We start from the raw sequence: 23,096 nt of genomic DNA on the forward strand, positions 1-23,096 counted from the left end.
TCTTTGGCAGTGCCAGCATTTCCCGCGTCACCACCCCCGCGCGGTACCTTGCATAGAGTATTAAAAAGTACACGGCGACGTACCTGCAACGTTCAAACCGCACATATAAGAAGTAAGAGCCCAAAAACTGGTGCGCATTTCGTCGAACACCTCGGACATACAAAAAAGGCTTACCCAAACGTGGTGAGTGTTGGAAATATGCCCTAGAGGCAATAATAAATTAGTTATTATTATATTTCTTTGTTCATGATAATCGTTTATTATCCATGCTATAATTGTATTGATTGGAAACACAATACTTGTGTGGATACATAGACAAAACACTGTCCCTAGTAAGCCTCTAGTTGACTAGCTCGTTGATCAAAGATGGTCAAGGTTTCCTGGCCATAGGCAAGTGTTGTTACTTGATAACGGGATCACATCATTAGGAGAATCATGTGATGGACTAGACCCAAACTAATAGACGTAGCATGTTGATCGTGTCATTTTGTTGCTACTGTTTTCTGCGTGTCAAGTATTTGTTACTATGACCATGAGATCATATAACTCACTGACACCGGAGGAATGCTTTGTGCGTATCAAACGTCGCAACGTAACTGGGTGACTATAAAGATGCTCTACAGGTATCTCCGAAGGTGTTCATTGAGTTAGTATGGATCAAGACTGGGATTTGTCACTCCGTATGACGGAGAGGTATCTCGAGGCCCACTCGGTAATACAACATCACACACAAGCCTTGCAAGCAATGTGACTTAGTGTAAGTTGCGGCATCTTGTATTACGGAACGAGTAAAGAGACTTGCCGGTAAACGAGATTGAAATAGGTATGCGGATACTGACGATCGAATCTCAGGCAAGTAACATACCGAAGGACAAAGGGAATGACATACGGGATTATATGAATCCTTGGCACTGAGGTTCAAACGATAAGATCTTCGTAGAATATGTAGGATCCAATATGGGCATCCAGGTCCCGCTATTGGATATTGACCGAGGAGTCTCTCGGGTCATGTCTACATAGTTCTCGAACCCGCAGGGTCTGCACACTTAAGGTTCGACGTTGTTTTATGCGTATTTGAGTTATATGGTTGGTTACCGAATGTTGTTCGGAGTCCCGGATGAGATCACGGACGTCACGAGGGTTTCCGGATTGGTCCGGAAACGAAGATTGATATATAGGATGACCTCATTTGGTTACCGGAAGGTTTTCGTGCATTACTGGAAAAGTTTCGGGCTCATCGGTAGTGTACTGGGAGTGCCGGGAGGGGTGACGGGGACCATCGAGAGGGGTGTCACGCCCCAAGGGGTCTCATGGGCTATGGGAAGAGATAAACCAGCCCCTAGTGGGCTGGAATAAGTTCCCACTAAGGCCCATAAGGTTTGAGAAGGGAAAAACACAAGGTGGAAAGAGTTTCCAAGTGGGAAGGTGGAATCCTACTCCAAGTAGGATTGGAGTAGGACTCCTCCACCTCAAATTTCGGCCAAACCTTGAGGGTTTGAGGCTGCCTCCTCCCCTCCCTCCCTCCTATATATAGTGGGGTTTTAGGGCTGATTTGTGACAACTTTTGCCACGGCAGCCCGACCACATACCTCCACGGTTTTACCTCTAGATCGCGTTTCTGCGGAGCTCGGGCGGAGCCCTGCTGAGATTAGATCACCACCAACCTCCGGAGCGCCGTCACGCTGCCGGAGAACTCATCTACCTCTCCGTCTCTCTTGCTGGATCAAGAAGGCCAAGATCATCGTCGAGCTGTACGTGTGCTGAACGCGGAGGTGCCGTCCGTTCGGCACTAGATCGGAGCGGATCGTGGGACGGATCGCGGGACGGTTCGTGGGACGGTTCGCGGGGCGGATCGAGGGACGTGAGGACGTTCCACTACATCAACCGCGTTTCTTAACGCTTCTGCTGTGCGATCTACAAGGGTACATAGATCGGAAATCCCCTCTCGTAAATGGACATCACCATGATAGGTCTTCGTGCGCGTAGGAAAATTTTTGTTTCCCATGCGACGTTCCCCAACAGTGAGCTGGGCGAGGAAGAAGGGGTAGGACTTGAGGGGCACCAACGAGAGCTTATAGAGCATGCGGTTAGCGACAGCTAGCGCTACTACGGCCGTAGACCAGACCTCGACCGCCGGCGAGGAGCTCATCGGCATGTATGTATGGTAAGAAAGGGCTCACTAAGCGAGGCGTGGAGGGATAGCGATTCAGGCCATGCAGGGGCGGATATGGAACTTGGAATCGGAGTACCGTGGGGAGGACGGTGGTGAATTGGTGATGCCGGGCGGCGGGCGGTCGGCCGGTTACTTGCCTTGGCGTGAAAGAACTGAATTCTCTCGTCTTCTCTACGCCCATGGATTCTCGGATTTTGCTAGTACACCATTGGGTATTTTGCAACCACCAGCATGGTCGCGGGATGGTGAAGGAGAGGGTGGTCACAGACATGGCCGGGAGAGACCCACCTCGACGTCGGTGACCCCCGTCGGTGAGGATCTCCACCACCACCAGATGCTCCGCCCGCGCTCCGGATCTGGGCGGAGCTCCAGAGGAGGCAGGGCTGGGGGCGAAGGCTTCGGCAGCTCGTCGGCGGCGGGATCCGGCGTGGATCGGGGCCGGCGACCGTCGGGAGGAGCGGGGCGGCGGCGCGGTGAGCAGATCAGGGGCTCGGGAGGAGTCGGTGGCTGGCTGCTGCCTTGGCCCGCCCCGATGCAGGGGTTTATTTGAAAAAACAAAACGTTTTTTCCACTTAATGAAGGACCGTGGGTTGATTACGAAGAAACAGAGGGGTGTTTTTGCAAAAATGCCACGACGGACGACCAGAAACCCTATTTGCTTTATTATTAGGGAGAGATTATGAATATAAGCCATGAGTGAAATTATACACCAGCGACTATTGATAAATATTTAGTAAATGTTTTTATCTATAATTTTTTATACTTTAAATATAAGCTATGCATGCATAAAAATGTGTGCATTCACTAAAAAATACATTTATTTATTTAATAAAGAGCCATGAATTTATATTTTAAATTTTTGTATTTACTATATATTTTTTAACACTCATGGGTTGTCTTTAATAATATTTTCTAAATAATAAGTGAATATTTATAAAAATTACATGATTTTTTAATAAATTAATTTATTGTATATCTCTCTCTATATATTTGTTGTGCACACGAATATATGTGTACCATGAGATTATTATTTATGTACCACCAATATTTATAATCCGCAACATGGCATGGGGCCTGGTTTATAGTTCTTTTTAATAATTCACATGCACTAATATAATATACCACGAGGTAATTATTCATAACACATGAATATTCAGATCTAAGCTCTATTTTTATGCTTACAATTTACATAATTTTAACATTGTTTATAAACAATATGTGCAAAATGGGCCACTAGGTGCAACCCATTTAAGTAGCACAAACTTCTTCCTTGACAATACATCAACACTGAGGGGCCACATTTGATGTCAAAACATGTTGGGTGGAGACGTGGAGTGTCATCTGTTTGATAAGCAATTAAGCAGGATCCACTAGTCATGGAGACATAGTGGGCTTCACGCCACGTCAGCCAAATACAATGCCACATCAACATACTTTACATCTATATAAATGAGATTAGTACTGTATTTGCACATTTGTACCAAATTTTAAAACATTTATGACAAGTTCAAGCAACATCAGCTATATTCTAATCCAACATGTACAAGCGCCCGCCTAGCTCAGGCAGGATGAAGAAGGCTGCGTTCATCTACTATCTAAATAAATCAACAATAAATAGTTATTACAACTCAAACAAATAGTTTATCGTTCAGTACAACAAATAATGCAATAAACACAACCAATAGTTCATGAACAATACAATACAAATAATGCAATCAAATCATGCTCTTTGTCGTCCATGCCATGCCCACCACTCTTCAATCAGATCCTTCTGAAGATCATTGTGTGTTGCGGGACGCCGAATGGCATGATACGAGGCAACAAAACGGGCTACCCTTTCAGCCCTCCGTCGCACTCGCACGGGATGTCCCAAGAGCTCATACTGTGAGTAGTCTACATCTTGGCCACGCTCATTCTCGATGATCATGTTGTGCATGATCACACAAGCGTGCATGATGTACCAAAGCATTTTTTGATCCCAAAATCTAGCCGGTCCTCTCACAATAGCAAATTAGGCTTGCAAAATCCCAAATGCTCTCTCCACATCTTTTCTAGCAGCCGCCTGAGCATTGTAAAAATCAAGATTTTTCTTACCTTCTGGCTTTTTCAACGGCTTCACGAAGGTTTGCCACTTTGGATAGATGTCATCCGCTAGATAATAGCCATAGTTGTACGTACGGCCATTTGCTACAAATTGCACCGGTGGCAACTCACCATTCGCAATCTTATTCATCAGTGGTGACCGGTTGACAACATTGATGTCATTCAAAGATTCAGGCATTCCAAAGAATGCATGCCAAATCCAAGTCTCATGATCGGCCACCGCTTCAAGGATTATAGTGGAACCCTTTTTTTGGCCGTGGAATTGCCCATGCCATGCCTTTGGACAATTCTTCCAACTCCAATGCATGCAATCTATTGAGCCAAGCATGCCAGGAAAGCCGCGAGATTTGTTCATCGCCAATAGCCTTGCGGCGTCTTCAGCAGTGGGAGATCTCAAATACTCCTCGCCAAACACTTGCACAATTCCCACTGCAAAGCGCTTGACACACATGATGGCTTGGCTCTCACCCATAGCCAAGTGATCATCAACTAAATCAGCCGGGATACCGTATGCCAACATACGCAAAGCGGCTGTCACCTTCAGAAAGGTGCTATGCCCGAGCTCTCCGGCGGCATTCCTCCTTTGCTGGAAAAACCGGTCATGGCTCGCTAGTTTCTCTGCAATGCGCTTGAACAAGTTTGTGCTTATCCTAAACCGGCAACGAAAATACGACTCCGGGTATGTGGGATTCTCCACGAAATAGTTCTTCATCAATCTGTTATGGGCATCAATCCTATCTCTCCAAAAAATTTCCCGACCCATAACCGAACCACCGTGTTTCGGTTTTTTATTGATATGCATAGCTATGATCATTGCAAGATCCTCCTCCTCTTCCATATCAAATTCTTCTTCGGAAGAAGCATACGACGAACTCATCTACAATGTTTAATACTATACTATAAAAACTACAATTCAAAACAGGCACCAAATTCATAAGTTTGAAGCAATACATACCTTATAGGCGTTTTGTCGAACACCTTGCGGGCGCGGCGCGGCAGCGAGCGCTCGGGCGCTGTTCCTCGGACGTCGGAGGCGCGCGAGGGCCGGCCGGACTAGGAGGGGGTGGGGCGGAAGCGCGGCGTCGCGGGGAGGCCGGGGAAGCGCCTGAACGGTCGCCGGGGGGCGCGGGCGGCGGCCGCAGCGGAGACAGGCCGGGGAAGCGCTTGAGTGGTCGCCGGCGGGCGCGGGCGGCGACGGCGGCGCGGGGATAGGCCGGGGAAGCGCCGAACGGTGGCTCGAGCGGCGGCGGCGGCGCGGTCGGATGGGGGCGGCGGAGCGAGCGCAGGAGAGTGTAGAGCGAGCGCAGGAGAGTGCAGAGCGAGCGCAGGAGAGAGCAGGAGCGAGCGTGGAAGAGTCGCGCGCGCGGGAGCCGGCGCAGCAAATAATGGACGCGGGATTGCGTTTCGGCCAGCGCACTGAATTGGAAATGGCGCGCGCGCCGTTTTTGCGCGTCCGCTGGAGCTGCCGTCGCGTTACGCGGGCGCTAAAAACTGCTTTTTTTACGGCGCGGTGCTTGTATAGCTCCCGTTGAAGATGCTTAAAAAAGCAAGAGAAGACAGATCCAACTTTGCATCTGGACCGTCTAAACACTTAATCAACAGACTGGATACTCATTAACGAAACTTGACAGTTTGCGCTAATTTTCCCCACGTCGTCTCGCGGTCAATCCCGGTCGTAACCTCTCGCGGTCGACGTCACGTCGCGCCGCGCCGCAGCCCCCCTCCCCGCTCGCCAGGCCGCCGCGCTCGCCTCCCCCCCCCCCCCCCCCCCCAACCCACAGTCGCCCCGCCGCTCGCCGCGCTCGCCCTGCCTCCCTCCGCTTGCCCCGCTCGCCACGTCGCTGTCCAGGCACTACCGCCCCACCATGCCGCCGGCCCGTGCGCCCAGCCACGCCACCCCTGCGCCCGGCCCCGCCCGCCCTTCATGTCGCTCCCAGCCGCTCCGCTCTGCCTTGCTCGGCCCCTCCCGACGCTGCCCGCCGCTTCGCTCTGCCCCGCCCCTCCCGTCGCTCTGCTCTACCGCCACGTCCCGCCCCTCCCGCCGCTTCGCTCGCATCATAGAAGGAGGCGGCATGAAGATGAGGTGTGGCGCGTGCTACTTCCTCTCTCTCCCCAAGGCGTTGCCATCCCCAAGCCACTGTGGATCTCGCGCTACTCCCTTTCTCTGGAATGATCCAATTGGATTTCGAGCTAAAATGGTTTCTTTGATCACTGGATCGATGCATCAGATTTATGCATGACATGAGTTTTTGCAGATCTTGAATGCGAGAGAGCCAGCGTCAATTTTACAAGGTATAAGATGAAGAAAGCAAGAAGGGGACTCTGACGGAACTTTTGATCATCAAGTATATAGTCGGTTCATTGTGAGACTAACTGAACTCGGCTGCCATCATTCATTTGGCACCCGTTTAATTACTTGCAGCGTGATTCTTGGACAAGTTCGACGTGGTTGTTGTTCCACTGACTAAATGCTGAGTGCATTTTTCAGTCAGTCCCCAGTCCACACAAACAAATACAGTACGTGAATAGTCGTAGAAGAAGCACATGGTTGTCTATGTATTATCATTTCTCCGATCACATGGGTGTAGTAATCACACAAACATAACGTGAATCTTGCTACGAATTATTGGTGAGTGTTTGGTTTTTCTTGGAATTATGTAGTATGTAATTTATTTGTTCTGTTAATCTATAATTTTCATAATTATTTGTGATTTTCTTGGCCATTTTTGTATTTATTTAAGAATTTTGTGGATTCTTTTTACAAATTGGAAATTTGGAGCTTCTATGAGTTTAGAATTCATCACAGATATCTATGGCGAAAATCTGTATGACACTTACCAAACATTACTCCTATATTCTATTGATATTTCACTATTTGGGGTATTATCCCCCCTTCCTTGTTTACCATTCTTATCATAAAGGTATGCTCCCTATCGGATGTTCTTTTGCCCATCCTGCTTCCGTCGCCGCGCTGCTGGGTGTTCTTGTTCGTTGTTGCTGTGCTCAGTGACATAGCCGTTGCTGAAATATACCCTGACACAGCCGTCACCATATCTTACAGGGGATGAGGACGTGAGGAGAGAAAAGGGATTCAGATCATTGCTGGATGAGGTGCTGGCGGCGGTGGCAGTTACAGAAATCGGAGAGGAGGGAGAGAGCAAGGCTCAGTAATGCTTTCCTAGCTGTTGTTGCTATTGTTCGAAGAAGGGACAGGTATAATTTGCACTTCAGAATGTTTTGTTCTGCTCGTGCTTGCTACCGCCATTGCTTCGAGAGGAATCACGAGAGAACAATAATTATCTCTTCATTCACGTGATCTTCTTTCCTTGTTTTGTTTATTCTATAGACACGTTCTTGAAATTACTTATCCATTCTCGATGTTGATAGCTTCATCCTACCGTAGTACCAATGCAGTTTGATTCTGTTCAAAAGATATGTGTGTAGATATTGCATGCTTTAATATGCTATAAATATTTATCGGGAACAATGGGAAGCATTACGAAATAGGTTAATTAGCAGTGAGAAATCTCAAAATATATGAGAATCGTATGAAGGCAATATGCTCAGAGTGAGACAGCCATTGCCTCCTCATGTCGGGAGAGCACAGAGAGTGACCGAGGCATACATGGCCAGTGGCGTCAGGCGTGTGAGGTTAAATCTTCCAATATGATTCTTCGATCTTTAAGTCCAATATCTATACAGAATTAAGCATCCCGCCGTCACAAGAAGTTTTTTTACTCTCGTTGTCTTGTGCTTTCGTCCCCATTGCAAGTTTCTTTCCTAGGTAGAAAACATCAATTCATAACATTCTGGAAGATTCATCCATATCTTTTAAGTCTTGCAAGTCAGGGATTTTGAGTGATGTCTATTCTTGGATTTTCCTTTCTATGATGTGATCCTACCATTTTATCCACCCTTGATATTTTCATTTCTTCTATTTTGTAGTGCTTCTTTTTGTGGATTTGTACGAACAAGATTAGTCAAATTTAGCGTTCCTGGTTCATTACATTTAGCTTCGGTCATGTCTGAATGCAAGTTGATGGATGATTCACTAGATTCATGCTCTTCCCACACCATGTCGCGGTCAACCTCGGCTCCAGGTACTTTATTCATCCATATCCGCTAATTAATCTTTGTGGTTCTTTTTACCATTAACATACACGCTTCTACTGAATGCAAGATTATTTTGTACTGATATGAACAATCATATTGATTCAGAAAGAATCTCAACCCATGTTCATGTTTGATTGGAGGCTGAAAGTCGCTTCAACGCTTGTGTTGCTGTCACTTGGCAATGATCAATGAAAGCAGAAACGGGAGATATATTGTTGTTTAGAATCATGATGCCTTTGTGAATTTATTAGAAAATATTACATTAATAAAGCATTTGTATTTTTACCATGCTTGAATTACCTGGCTACACTTTTTTATTTCTTTGATGACATTTTTTAAAATATTTGTTGTTCCTGTTATCAATGAATTTCGTAGGTGTGTTCCCCTTAGTTATATGGTTGAAATAATAGCTTCGTTTTTCTATAAGAAGTTGGGTAAGCAACTACGTACCAAACTATGAATAGAAGAAATCTTAACACAAAGCTATTCCAAAACAGGATGACAAGAGCATCAACCATCTAAACAGTAAAATACTAACCGGCATGAGACCACAAAATGTACGGACCACTGGTTGGCCAGAGCTTTCTTTTGAGTCTCCTTGTCTGCTTGATTTTTGTTACCTTGTACAAGTGTCACTTTACTATCTTAGATAACTAGCTAGAAATTTGGCTATGCAGATATATGTGCCCTCAAGAACAACGACGTTGAGTCCTCCAGTGCATGCTTTCTCTTTTGATTGATACTCGGTATGAACTATGAAGATGGACAAACTTTCTCTTTTGATTAGTAAGTGCGATACATGGAGATATTGGACCAAACAGCTGCAGCAACGGAGATAAAAATGGGGACATGTCAACGAGTTCAATTTGTTGACAAGGTATAAGACAGGTACACATTGATTTGGAGCATTGTTTATTTCATGTTAACAGCAAATTAGTTGATATCTTTAATTATCTATGTTTTTAATGGTTGCGAAAGTTACAACTTACTAATCTGAGGGGACCATTATTTTCTTGCTAAAATAAGAAAGGCGTCACAAATAGCAACATAATAAGTGCTTAGATTTTTGATATGAATATAGTGCTTATATATGCCTACACCGCTCATTATTTTGATATTCATAATAAGTGCTTGGATTTTTGTTTTGTCCCGGCATCGGAAATCTCAGGACAAGACATGGCCTCTGCGGATTGAGCTTGTGAGGAAGCAAGGAAGTACGGAGCCATCAATGGGCTCTTCGACGAGATGACGAAAGGCGGCAAGCTTCTCTACAATAAATAACTTATCTCCAGGTATGTCTCTCACAACCATGCTCATAGTTTTTTTTCCAACTTCTCTCCTTCAATACAGTAATTTTGCCTATTTGTTGTCTGATATACTTAGAGTGTTTTCTTTCCTTTCCTTCATAACGTAGCTAAGATTGTATACCGAGCCGGCATCCCTCCAGTGGATTCATCCCGCTCTATTTGTTGTTCCTTTCCTCACGGGAAGTTGCTACTCCCCATTCATGCCACTCCACCAATTAACTGAGAGTATCCTGATGTATTTTCTACCTCTTAACTGTACATGCTGACCAATGGTCCTTTGTATTCTGGAATAGTCTTGGTCCCGGTTTCAACTTAGAATACATGTTTTCGAAGACAAAGGAAATTCTCCGTCTAGAATTTGATTTGATTTAACGGTCTTGATAAAATGCACCCCATATACAATTTTTAACAGAAGAATACAGAGGGTCTTTACCATGTCCATTCTCAGCTATAGAATTTGATTTGAATTGATGGTCAGTTCGCATTTACTTTTTTTTTCCTTTTGTTACATTCCATTTAATTCTATGTTGAGCTCATAGTGTGGCTTTTCATGCATAATGAATACATGAAAACACACATGTAAGCTGAAGTTTTGATACCGGTTCATACGTCCCCATAAAAAAGTTACCACTTCATACTTGTATTGCACAAATAATTATTTGTTAAATTTGAACGGGCGGACAACCCTAGCTCCACGACACTGTAAGCGCCATTGCTAGGTCATGTTATTTCATTGTATGCTTGCTTTCAAAGTACTCCCTCTGTTTCTAAATACAAGTCTTTCTAGAGATTTCACTACGGACTACATACGAAGAAAAATGAATGAACCTACCTTCTAAAGTATGTCTATATATATCCGTTTGTAGTCCGTATCGGAATCTCTAAAAAGACTTATATCTAGGAACGAAGGGAGTACATGCTTTGGAAGGTGGTCATTAGGCAATCCAAGATTTTGCTCACCGTGCATCAACCACCAAATCATGTGTGAGCGAGCTGCTACTCCTATGTTCTTCATTTCAAAGCAACAGAGATTCTTTTCTATGTGTAACTTATATCTTTTCCTGCATCAAAACATTCTTGAAGGTCTTCCTTGGATGCATATGACGATCTCCCAACCAACAAGCCACTAAATGGGTTGCCTCGTGAAGTTGCAATAGAGAAAATTGTTGTATAATTGAGATCATCATGTGTTCATAATATATTTTGTGGTAGCAACTGAACCAAGGATGGATGCTCTTGGAAAGTTTATTTGCAATATAAACCATTTGGTTTGCAAACACACCTGCTAAAACGTAGATTGCTCTTTTTCTTAAAATCTTAAACCTACTATGTAAACCAGTTCTCATTTGTATTATATGTGAGTTCCATCTGGATTACATCAGAATTTAGTGACATAGAAATCATAATTGATTTATTCACTCTTTGATTGTGACATAGTACATTTGATTGTTCTGGTATTCTATTTTATGTTATTTGATTTTATCAACCTAATCCAATCTTCCTTTTGCAGATTATTTACTAAAGAAAATGGTTTGGGGTGAAGAGTTGAAAGGCCTGCATCAAATGCTGCTAATCATGAAGGTGACCCGCACAACTCCTGTGAAACAAAGCCAACACTATGTGGCAAGATTGAAGATCACAGATATGTTTACTTTGCTCCATGGTCATATAGCAGTGTATTGCTTCATGCATGCACTTTTTATCATTCATCTTTTTTATTTAAATCTCTATATGGTCGTCATATATGCTATTAGAGGGATTTCTCACTATTTTTTATGTGTTGTTGTAAACAGAACTTTCTCTGTACTAATAGATATGTGTTCTTGTTCTTTTAATTATCTCTTTTTAGATTGGTCGGGCTTTCTAGATCAGAAGAAATTTATTTAGATTGGCCTTTGGGTTTCAGAAAATTCAGAAGAAGTTTCATTCTAAAGAACACATCTGAAGTTTGTGTAACATGAGACCAGTCACTATGTTTACGTTTGTTAATCGAGTATTTAGTGTTTTGCAGTTTGCGATCTTTCCCTAATAGTGTCCTATTATATCTCGGTTGCTATTTTAATTTAGTAACTGTTATGGTGGTTACTAAGGACTAGCTTATGGATGCTTAATATTTCAGCAAAACGTTCAATTGTACAATCCAAGCGTTATTTTCTTTGCATTTCAACATCATGTGTGAGGTGCATTCAAGTGTCATTTCGCTGGAGCTCATCCTTGCATTTTGTTTACCCACTCTAAGCATAGGCATAGCACTCGGGGATCCTACATTCACCATACTCTCATGGCAAAGAAATAGGTGTAAAAGTAAATGAGGCTTAAGTAGGCTGATCCTATGAAACCTTACTTGATTTAGCTACGATGTAACTCATAATAAGATAGCATGGGCCTTTTCATTGATGGGGTGTGTGTCAAGAAAAGAATGACATTGCATTTTCCCTTCAAATCTGGGATAAGATGAAAATTTTCCTTACAGTTTCTTGGCTGAAACTGCGAAAGAAGTTACTTGGAATCTTTTAGCTCCAGAGTTGTAGTACAATGGTGTGATGACATATGATGGTGTTCTTGCAACATGAAAGGTTGCAGTAGATTGTTTTATTTATATGAATCATAGATTAGTTTGGGTATATAATTCATTTTCCCTTAAATCTATGATAAATTGAAAGATTTGCTTATAGTTTCTTGGCTTAAACCGTGAAAGAAGTTACTTGGAATTTTCCAGCTCCTTCTTTTAGGAGATGGTGAAATAAATGCAGTAGAAGCATTGTTTCTCAATCTCCAAATTTGTAGTTCAATGGTGTGATGACATAGGATGGTGTTCCTCGCAACATTAAAGGTTGCAATAGATTGTTTTACTTATATGAATCCTAGATTAGTTTGGGTATATAATCGTTGATGGTGTTATTGGGCACATGCACATTTCAATTGTCGTGCACCGAAACACTTGAACTAAAGTGAGATGTACTTTTTGTGCGGTAACTGACATGAAAGTTAATTAATCTCAATATGAACTCAGAATACAATACCCACATAAATTTTATAGTCTGCCTTGATTGAAACGTGCATTGCACGTGCAAACTTACTAGTGGAAGAAAGGACACGACTGGAGGCCATGATCCTCCTCCGGAAACAAACAACAAAAACACAAAACTAAGAGCAAGTCTAGTAGAGCCCCCAAACCCTTAAAAATAACCGCTTTTTTACAGTTTTCGTCGAAAAAACGGCGTAGACTAGAACCCTTAAACCCTTAAACCCGTAAAAAAAATTAGAGGTCCAACCCTCAAACGCCATCGCAGCCTGTAGAAGTGAGGGTTGGGGGGAGAAACTCCCCCCAACCTGCACTCCTCTTCCTCTCCAGCGCGGGAGGGAAGTTTCAGCTCCCTCCCCTCGATCCGCCGCCGCCGCCGCTCCACTCCGGCCGCCCCGGCCGCTCATCCGCCGCCCCGGCCGCCCTCCGCCGCCGCCGCCCCGCCCCGGCCGTCCCTCCGCCGCCGCCGCCCCGCCCCGGCCGCCCTCCGCCGCCCCGCCCCGCCCCGGTCGTCCCTCCGCAGCGCCGCCGCCCCGGCCGGCTCTCCGCAGCCCCGGCCTCCCCTCCGCCGCCGCCGGCCGGCCCTGCCCAGCCTGATTGTCGTTGCGCCCCCATCTGGTCATCGCAAATCATAGCAATCCAGGCAGGTACTCCTCGCCTCAAATTACAGGAATTAACAACACAAGATTGATTCAGTTAAACAGTACAGCAGAATTTGAGGAATCACTAGAATTTGAAATTCAGGAGTTAACTGAAATAAAGGAGGCAAGTGTATGTGGTGCAACAGGTCCAGTGTTTTTTTTTTAGAAAAGGAGGATGACCCCCGGCCTCTGCATCTGGGAGATGCATGCGAGCATTTTATTGATTATTCTCGAGTACCTTACAAAGCAGTACAACAATATGTCTGAATCCGCCATCTTGGCAACATTTGTCGCTATTCCTATTCATAGTATGAAGGGGTGCAAGCTGGACCAAATACCCAGACTTCTCACCTAAGCCTAACATCTAAAGCCGGAGACCCTGACCGAGCCATATACCGGGTCCGGGGCACAAACCGATCCGATGCACTCACATGTGTCGTCGCCGCCATCTTCCACTGGTCCATCTTCAGAACAGATTGAGGTACCAGCCTTGGCAAGTGCCTCCGCCATCGACGCCATCATGACGCCAAACGACGACATCCACCTACGCGAGTCCATCTCCAAGCAACGGACGTAGATCCATGCTAGGATAGGGCCGCACCACCGCCGTCGCCCACCACCCACAAGCGCCACCCAGCCCCAAGGTTTCCAAAGCGGCGCCTTCAAGAAGGGAACGGCGCCGTGAGCGCCGCCGCCGCCCAACAAAGTTAAGGCTTTCGTCCGGGAGACCTAGGGGAAGGGGAAGTGAGGGGATCAGTCCATACCGACGCCTCCAAGGAGGGGAACGGCACCCTCAGGCATCGCCATCGACGCGGCCGGCCATGGCCGACCAGGGATTTCGCCCGAACTAGATCCCCACCACCAGCAGCACCTCCTGTACAAAACCGGCAATCCAAGAAAGCGCGGCCCGACCAGGCTGCCCCGCACGCCAAACAGGGGAGGAGGGGAGAGGCGCCAGATCGTGCGCACCGGCCACCGCAAAAGCCGCTGCAGGACGCCAACGACCACTGGATCTCGCCGCCCGCGCGGCCGAGACGCCAGATCCACCCCCTGCACGGCTGCTAGCCTGTTGTGCCTCGCCAATGGAGCCACCGCTCCAGATCCGGGTCTCCGCATGCAGATGCAGGGCAGCCTAGGCCCCGCCGCCACCATCCTTGGCGCCCCGGGCTTGCCCGGCGGCTGCCTCAGGCGACGACGAGGAAGGGAGGGGGAGGGGGAGGCGGCTAGGGTTGGGAGGGAGGGAGGGAGACATCGGTAGGAAATCCTTTTTTTTTAAATGGGAGAGATTTTCACTTCCCGGCCTCTGCACCAACAAGGGATGCATACGACCATTTTAGTATGAGTACCAAGATAAACATGGTCCTCAGAATTTTTTTTAAATGAGTATCAAGATTTTTTTGATGAGTGGTTTTACCACACGTCAAACTTGATCCTTAACAAATGGGAAAAAACTCCCTGTGGAATTGAACTCGGGTCGTTGGGCTGCACAACCGCATGCCCAACCACAGGTCCAGTGTGCAGCCTGCAACCAACATTTTCCATCATGCATCCAAATATGACTAATTAACCAGTAAATATGCACTGGTGTACTCAAATTCTGAAAATTCCAGAACACATAACAAGAAGATCTTCAGTTTACACTGATTTACTCCATTTAAATTCAGCAAAGCACATAACAAGAATTTTAAGCTACTGGAAAATCCAAAACAGCAAAGTTCCATTTTAAGCTACTGCAATATTTCTCTTAAAATGAACTGAAAAGGTCTCATTCAGATTTAATTAATGCAAAAGATTTGTTTAAGTTTTAACTAAACAGTATTTATACCCCCCCTTTCATTTAAATACTCCAAAAAGTAACAGCAAAAGATTCATTTAAATACACAGCACTGAAAAAAATCATTTAGTTGTACTGGAGTAAAAAGGTTTAACAAATGTTCAGTAAAATTTCTTTGACAGTAATTCAGTTTACACTGATTTAGTGTTAACACAAATACTGGACATTTGGAGCAGCCATTTACTGAACATTTTGAGAACCATTTACTGAACATTTGGAGCAGCCATTTACTGAACACTGGTTTAGTGTTTACTCACTTAACAAGATAGCAAAAGCAAATCATATGACTTACTCAGGAAAAGTTTAGTATAATAAGCAAATCATCTGGCTTTGTATCTGCACTTTTGTGGTGATGCAGAGATCATCACAGTGCATCTACTGCAAACAAAATTCAGTGTATCAACTCCATGTACTCCTCGAGTACTCTTTTCTGTGAATCATATGACTTTGGGGTTGGGGCAAAGACTAGAACCCTCAAACCCGTTATAAGGGTTGGGTTTGAGGGTTCTAGTCTTTGTCCCTGTTTTTCAACCCTTAAAAGTGTCAAAAATGGGCAATTCTCAACCCTTAAAACTAATTTTACATTTAAGGGTTTGAGGGTTCTACTAGAGATGCTCTAACAGGCATACGCATCCCTGGTGCATATTTTTTCCTTTTTGAAAAGAAAAAACAGAGCTCTCTCTCCGATTTCATATATCGGAAATCATAATGTGTTTTACAGCTACTGAACAGAAAGAAAAGCTGAGCCGCACCTAGATATCCTAGATCATCTCGCGCAGGCTGATCATGATCTGGAAGAGCCAGAAACCGCATCCTCAGAGCATGCATCATCAGAATATGCTCAGGAAGGTGAATTAGAAAACAACGTTGCCTGTATCAACTACCAAACCCAGCTAATACAACAACCAAAGAGCACAGCAGCTACTGAAACGTGAACGTTTTATCCCTACTGCCTGCATCTGCATCTACAAAACGGGCCTTGTAAATTCAGCGTCCCATTCAGTGCGAGTACTCGGCGGACTCCTTGTTCCACGACAGGTACGCGGGGTCTCCGAGGGTCCTGAAGAAAATCCATCCACACATTGATTTGCTGCTTTACAATGAATGATCTCCACATGATGCATTTGTTTGAGAATAACATGTACCGGGGCTTGACGACGTAGAGGACGACGAAGCCCATGGCGAGGAGGAGGCAGATGCCGCCGACGGCCACGTAGGCGACGCCGATGAAGTTGTTCTTCCCGCCCATCCACGACGCCGTCGACAGCACCACCGCCTTGCTGCCCCCGAAGCTGTACGTGTTGTAGTTGTTCTGGATCACCACCGTGATCTCGTCGCTCGCCATGATGTCCGCCTCGATCCTCCCGTACAGCTTCCGGAACGTCGGCAGCGCCGCCGTCCGCATCCACACGATCAGGTCCTCCTGCTCGCTCAGCTGATAAAAATCACAAACAAAGCAGCCCAGTTAAGTTCAGTACGTAGGAAATGCTGCATTGGAGATAATTAATTCTTCACAAGTCAAGCCTTTCTCTCGATCATACAGGTAGTTTGTCGTTGAGGTTGCCGCCGCCGATGAGGCCGCCCTTCTGAAAGTTGACGGGGAAGACGTTGCTTCCGAACTTGCTGTTCTTGTCGCTGGGCCAGGCGATGTCCTTCTTGTTCACCGTCACCGACTTCTTGTTGACGGAGAAGGCGTAGGTGTCGTTGAAGAGGCTCCAGGCGATGAGCCCGCATGGCACGATGAGGGAGCCGTCGCCGGTGGTAGCCTCCGGGTCGCAGCTCTTGGTGACGGCGCTGGTGTCCTTGTAGTCCTTGTCGCGCAGCTGCTGGTCGCTCCGGCTCTTGACGTACCGCCGGTGGTTCTGGTAGTAGTTCTCCAGCTGGTAGTAGACGTGTATCGGGCCTTTCATAGGCTTGGGCACCTGAAAGAAAGATGCCACCATGTCATCATCTCCACGGCCGGCCTCTCTTCTCAAGTTTTTCTTGTAGCTAGAGTAAGTAGTAGAGACACATTTCTGAATGACAAGAGTCTTCACCGTAATCTTTCTGGTGCACGCCTTGTCGACCTTGGAGTCCTGGATGAACCCTACCTTATCGCTGGCGGTAACGCACTCCTCGTCATATCGATCTATCAGTTCAACAATCTGTATTTTGCAATAGTGTCAGGTTAGGGAACGGTAAAGATGTGCATTCATACTAACTTTTGCACATGAAATGCATATCATGTGCTAGTAGTGCAACTGCGCTTGTCTGGATTTTTTTTTTACCTCCTGCGACGCTGAAAGCGACGCGAGGCCTATGGGGACGAAGATGATACCGATGAGCGAGAAGGCGCCGATGACCTATCAATTGATGCATGGTTTCGTGTTACAGGGATTCAGGCCGAAAAGGATGTAGTCCTTGATGTCACATTTGGGACCAATTAGCTAGAGCAATATATAGATGGTGCATGGAGTAAGTAAATCGTACGATTCCAGGAGTTAGCAGTGGCTTGCATGCTGGGAGCTCCTGCTGCGTGAATTTAGAATCTGGCACAATGGAGGGGAATGCATTTAGTCACAAGAGCATGCGTCTGAATTTCATAAGAAAACAGGGACAAATCGATGTTTGATCGAGAAGCTAAAAGGCCTAACAAATGTATATATATACCAAACTGTAAACAGGAGAAAGGGGGATTCAAATTAAGAGTGCGGCACAATCATGCATACATTTGGGCTTGTTGGCCGACCGCCCCGAGGTCTCGCTCTCCGACCCTGACACACTCATCTGCGTACGTACGCACGCACAGGAGCAAATTAATTAACTGGATGGATGGATGGATGGATCGATCGGAGGCCGCGAGCGATGATCAATATCAAAGAGAGAGAGAGAGAGAGATCAAATCAGTGGATTACCAGATCAATCCTGGCAGCAGAGCTAGCGACGCTCTCGCGCGCGCAGGCGATGGTGGTCGATTCCCGCGGGGCCGCCGGAGGAGGAGGGTGGTCCGGGTTCCGATCGATCGTCGTTTCCTCCGCGTGGTTTGGCTGGTTGGGAAGGATGTTTTTGGTTGGCTACCTCGTACGCGCCGTGGGAGCTGGCTCGAATGGCGGAACGGGACTTGAAACCTCCCCGCGCGCTAGCCACCCGCCATGTTGCGCATACCGGGGCAGGCCGCGAGTGGCTACCGTGCGCGCGCAGGTGCTATTTTTGGCTCGCGCTGGCGACGACGAGGGCTTTGTCTTCACACCATCTCCAACAACAGACACGTTAAACAAACGCCGCCCTGCAGAATAAGTTTTTTTGGCGCGCTACCGGTGGGGGCGCTTCAACGAAAGCTCAAAAACCGCGCATGTGGCAAAACCAGTTCAGCGCAAGGATGAAAATGTCATCGTGCGTCGTTTATTTGCTGCATCCGCTCCCACGCGCTGCATACTCGAGCGCTCGCTCGCAACTCCACCTACCCATCGAACCGTGGCGTCACCGTCGCCTACGCCACCACATTTCTTTCGGCGACCGTCCCGGCGCTTACCCGGCCTATCCCCGCGCCGCCGCTGCTTCCTCCTTGTCTCCCTAGTCACAGCCGCCCCTCGCGCGCGGCAGTCGTCCGACTAACAGCGCCCGGGCGCCCACTGCCGCTCGGCGCCCGCAAGGTGTTCGACAAAACGCCCACAAGGTATGTACGGGATTCAACTACACATTTTTTACATGAATTTGATTCATGTTGTTTGTAGTTTTATAGCTTAGTTTAAATTAAACATTGTAGATGAGTTCCTCGTATGATTCTTCCGAAGAAGAATTTGATATGCAAGAGGAGGAGGATCTTGCAACGATCCTAGTTATGCACATAAATAAAAAAACCAAATCACGGTGGTTCGGTTATGGGTCGGCAGAAAAATTGGAGGGATAGGATCGATGCCCACAATAGATTGATCAGGCACTATTTTGCGGATAATCCCGTCTATCCCGAGTCGTACTTTCGGCGTCGGTTTAGGATGAGCACCGAGTTGTTCAGGCGCATTGCAGAGAAACTAGCGAGCCATGATCGTTTTTTTCAGCAAAGAAGAAGTGTCGTCGGAGAGCTCGGGCATAGCACCTTTCAGAAGGTGACAACCGCTTTGCGTATGTTGGCATACGGTATCCCCGTTGATCTAGTTGATGATCACTTGGCTATGGGTAAGAGTCAAGTCATCATGTGTGTCAAGCGCTTCGCAGTTGTGGCACCCCGGCTCAGAGGAAACCGGAACACCCCATATTCCAGCCCAAGGACTAGTCTTCTGGAATACGGAACCGTTGGCACAGAACAAATCAGCTCTTTTATTACTATGGAAAAGATTACAAGGATACATGAATTACATCGCCTTGGCGATACTACTCCTGCCTACGGTAAATCCTACGCTAGCAGTGGAACAGTGACCGATGTGATGAACTCCACTCCGCAGGGACTCTGGCTGGAACGCGCATCCTAGCTCGCAACTTGGAATCCTCGACAAGCAAGCAATCAAGGCATGACCTGCAAACTGGCATGACAAGCGAGATGAGTACTTTTAATGTACTCGCAAGCTCACAACAAACATCACCATTAAGGCAAGACAACATCATAGCAATCAAGATTAGGAAAAAATCTGTTATTACTAAAGGAGTAGCAGAGAACTAACTATACCAGGCTACTCTCACCGTACTCGGGTGATACTGACTCATGTGATCTTACCAAGATCCTTTAGCGAGTATCCTCAAGACGGATACCAAGACTTATCATCGGCACGATGCCCAACTGTTATCATACTCCGACGAGTTCTTCCATCATTACTATCATAGTTACGGTTGACCACCTACTGACGTCTGGTCGGGCTGTCCAATACCGTGGACTCGGCTATTCGGATAGGTTTGACACTCTGCAGAGGTTGCACACTTTACCCACACCATGGAGCACCGACCTCGTGATCCCATTTGGATGGACTAGTGTTGCTCCAACGAAACTTGTCTGACCCATGACTCTTTCATCGTACCACCGGCATTCATCCTCCCCCGGAGTCCTGCCCTGGGTGGCCATGTGTCCTCATGACACCTGCCACCATCGTGGCCAAACTAAATTGTCCCAACCGGGGACGCCGGCACAATACTCAACTGGCTCACAGGGTTATCACCGCCTACCGGTCCAAGGTAGCACGCGTGCATAACCCTCCCTCTTTGGAGGTACCGGTGAAAGAGCGCGCGATTAGACCAAGTTAATGTCGTCCCATATCGGCAAATGTGGTTGCACTGATGAGCCCGGACAGGTGACTCTGATCAACCAACTAGGTATCTTATCCTGAATAATATGTCTGTTATAGCTGACGCTCCGACGTCACAGTAATCTGGTAAATAATAAGCTCAAGCCACTACTTTTGATCCATATTCACAAAGTAATCATAGACACTAATCTCAACCTCATATTATCGACTAGTGTGTAAGACACTAGTCACTAACGATCACGTACTCATCTCAGTAATAATTTATTCAACAGTGCATACTCACATTCCAGACTATAAACAAATATATTTATTATTAAAATAGTTAATTAGACTATGGTATTGCAATGCAATGAAGCAAATGTAAGTTGTGGCTTGCCTGGGATGATGGAACCATCGGGAAGAAGCGCGAGAAGCTCGCGGAAAGAAATGCCAGAAATAGTTCTCTCTCGAAGGAGGGCTGTTTACGGCAAGGGCAACATGGTCATTTCCACTGTGTGATCACATGGTGGAAATGATACCATCTTGTTGGGCTCGACGAGACGAAGATGTTGGCTTTGGAATCACTGGAATCGGAGTCCCGAGCAAAAAGATATAAGGGTTTTGGAGTCAAGGACTATTCTGCAATAAAAGATATTCACAACGGGGTCCTTGGTAGCTAAGTTGGTCGCGCACTCAGGGAGAATACGCTTTCCCTTGAGGAAAGCGTAAACGCTCCCGAGGCGTTTCCACTTAAACCAGCTGGCGGCGCCTCCTCTCACCGACAGGTGGGGTTGGGGCCCACCTGTCGGGTCCCTTTCTCTCTCCTCTCGTCTCCTTCTTCCCCCTCCCCCATCTGTCCCGACCAAAAGCAGCAGAGGCGACAACCTCGTCGGTGCCGGCGACAAGAGGTCGCGTCAGTCCTGGGCGCCGACGGGGAAGGTCGGCCGTGGCGACTGGCGTGGTGAAGGTCGGCCGTGGCGACTGGCGAAGAAATGGGGGCGGGATGAGAGCGAATTTTGGCGAGGGGGAGCGGCGGCCAGGGCGATCATTGGGGAACAAGAGAGCTCCTCGAGCTCGGGCAGGAGGCTGGGAAGGGGTAGAAGAGAGAGAGGAGGCTCGAGGTGAGCTCAAAGGGCTCCGGGGAGGCTATAAACATCCGGCCAAGGGGAGGCGATGAGGACAGCCGCCGTGGCGTCCTTAGCCACGCACTGGTGCTCCAGGGCGACATGGTTGGACGCTTGCGGCGACGAGAGGCTTCGAGGAGGGGATGGGACGGCTCAGGCAAGCTGGGGAAGGCTCGGGGAGGAAAACGACATGGATGCAACTGGAGCAACAGGGCAGAGCTCGTCGCGGCATGACAAGGCAGAATCCGGAGGGGGAGAGGGCTCCAGGAGGAAGGGAACAATGAGGCGGAGCTGCTAGACATGACTAGAGATCAAGGGAGAGGGGGAATCGACAAAACCAAGGGATCCATTGCATAGAGCATGGTTATTGCATGCCAAAGGCATGGTCACCACGTGCACTGGCACTGAGAGGACAAGAGAGGCTGACACACTATGTCTAGCAAATATACCATCCAAAGGGGAGTCCAACTGAGCTGATAAATCACCAAAAGGAGCTAAGGGTTGATGGGAGGCTTCACTGGAAGTTTCGTGCAGCAGACTTGACCTGATCACTATGGTCAACAGATAAGTGATAAGTGCAAAGCACCATGTCTGGGAGGTTTAGGGTAGGAAGGACTACGATCCTGTGAAATTTGAGGAACACAGGATCAATATTTGATAGGGTTGCTTTGGAACTAGCTAATCTGGTCCAGAATAGGGATTTTGATGTGGCACTCACATACTGGCTTGGATGGAGCTGAAACTTGAAGGATATGAATGTTTTAGGGTTATGAAGATGTTGTATAAATTTCATGCCATCTTGATCAGCCAAAGTGGCACTTCTTTCACACAATATCCTACTGGACAGAAACTTAGGAGACTTACTTGGAATAATCCGCTAACTAAAATTAGCTCAAAATTGGTCCAGCAAGGTTTTATAGATAGGAGAATGTCCTCATAAAATTTCAGAATTTATGGAGCAAGATAAAATATAGTTGCTTCATAATCCAAAATAATGACCAGAGACAGAGATTTGATGCTATGGTCACATGGTTGAAGGAGTGATGCTCAAATTTGGTGGAGAGGCACTATTTGAGCATATTGGGATGATGGCAAAGTTACAACTCATGTGAACACTCTTAGCTAGCACTTGCTTCACAAAGCTTCCTCTAGATTAGGAATTTTGGAAATTTGCCAAGAAATATTTACTGGCTAAATTGAGTTGAGTTTTAGCGTGAGGCAATGATATGGATAGGAAATAGTGCCCACAAATTTTGAGAGAAATAAAGCAAATAAAAAGGGTACTTGCTTCACAACTTGACAGATAGGGCAAAATCGGAAAAGGAATTTTTGAGGAATATTTTTGGACATGGCAAGGAAACATTTTGTCATATCTGAGGAATATATGACCCAATAGATTTATGAGAATTATTTAGGAATTTTTGAAGAGATAGAAACGGGGGTTGCTTCACAACTCAAGGCAACAGAGGTTATTCCTTTGAAAGAAGAAGGAATATCCCCAGGGAAAAGAATATTGAGATTGGCTTAAGATGGAAATGGCTAGGTCTTGGGATGATTTGAAGGTTGGCAAGCCACTAAGAAAAA

At 46.5% G+C, this 23,096-nt stretch overlaps 1 protein-coding gene and 1 long non-coding RNA gene across 14 annotated transcripts; one reads left to right on the top strand and one right to left on the bottom strand.

The window, feature by feature from the left end:
• Nucleotides 1-6,206: 6,206 nt before the first annotated feature.
• LOC123404391 lies at nucleotides 6,207-11,706 on the top strand. 11 transcript variants are annotated; one of them, XR_006611776.1, is made up of 8 exons: nucleotides 6,208-6,359; nucleotides 6,532-6,568; nucleotides 6,699-7,489; nucleotides 8,222-8,376; nucleotides 9,067-9,277; nucleotides 9,558-9,681; nucleotides 10,598-10,680; nucleotides 10,780-11,706. It is a non-coding gene; the product is annotated as an uncharacterized LOC123404391 (long non-coding RNA). The 11 variants fall into 11 exon arrangements; XR_006611772.1 differs by having other exon boundaries at nucleotides 6,207-6,359; nucleotides 6,532-7,489; XR_006611774.1 differs by having other exon boundaries at nucleotides 6,208-6,568.
• A 4,055-nt stretch (nucleotides 11,707-15,761) lies between these two features.
• On the bottom strand, nucleotides 15,762-17,580 carry LOC123404049 (putative ALA-interacting subunit 4). Of its 3 annotated transcripts, none has more exons than XM_045097963.1 (3): nucleotides 17,233-17,580; nucleotides 16,738-17,118; nucleotides 15,762-16,631 (listed from the first exon to the last, which is right to left on the bottom strand). In XM_045097963.1, exons 2-3 carry the CDS (start codon nucleotides 17,104-17,106, stop codon nucleotides 16,143-16,145), a joined length of 858 nt encoding a protein of 285 aa, XP_044953898.1. In that variant the 5' UTR covers nucleotides 17,107-17,118; nucleotides 17,233-17,580; the 3' UTR covers nucleotides 15,762-16,142. The 3 variants fall into 3 exon arrangements, with proteins under 3 accessions (XP_044953898.1, XP_044953897.1, XP_044953899.1); XM_045097964.1 differs by lacking the exon at nucleotides 17,233-17,580 and having other exon boundaries at nucleotides 15,823-16,256; nucleotides 16,342-16,631; nucleotides 16,738-17,224; XM_045097962.1 differs by lacking the exon at nucleotides 17,233-17,580 and having other exon boundaries at nucleotides 16,738-17,224.
• Nucleotides 17,581-23,096: the final 5,516 nt, after the last annotated feature.

This window comes from Hordeum vulgare, chromosome 6H, assembly GCF_904849725.1.
Source record: "Hordeum vulgare subsp. vulgare chromosome 6H, MorexV3_pseudomolecules_assembly, whole genome shotgun sequence".
NCBI classification, from domain to species: domain Eukaryota; kingdom Viridiplantae; phylum Streptophyta; class Magnoliopsida; order Poales; family Poaceae; genus Hordeum; species Hordeum vulgare.

Excerpts from the sequence above, each read along its gene's own strand:
- LOC123404049 (XM_045097962.1), bottom strand. The coding sequence starts at position 17,139 with ATGGTGGCATCTTTCTTTCAGGTGCCCAAGCCTATGAAAGGCCCGATA. Across the intron at positions 16,632-16,737 it reads ACCTCAACGACAAACTACCT|CTGAGCGAGCAGGAGGACCT; the intron begins GTATGATCGAGA and ends GATTTTTATCAG.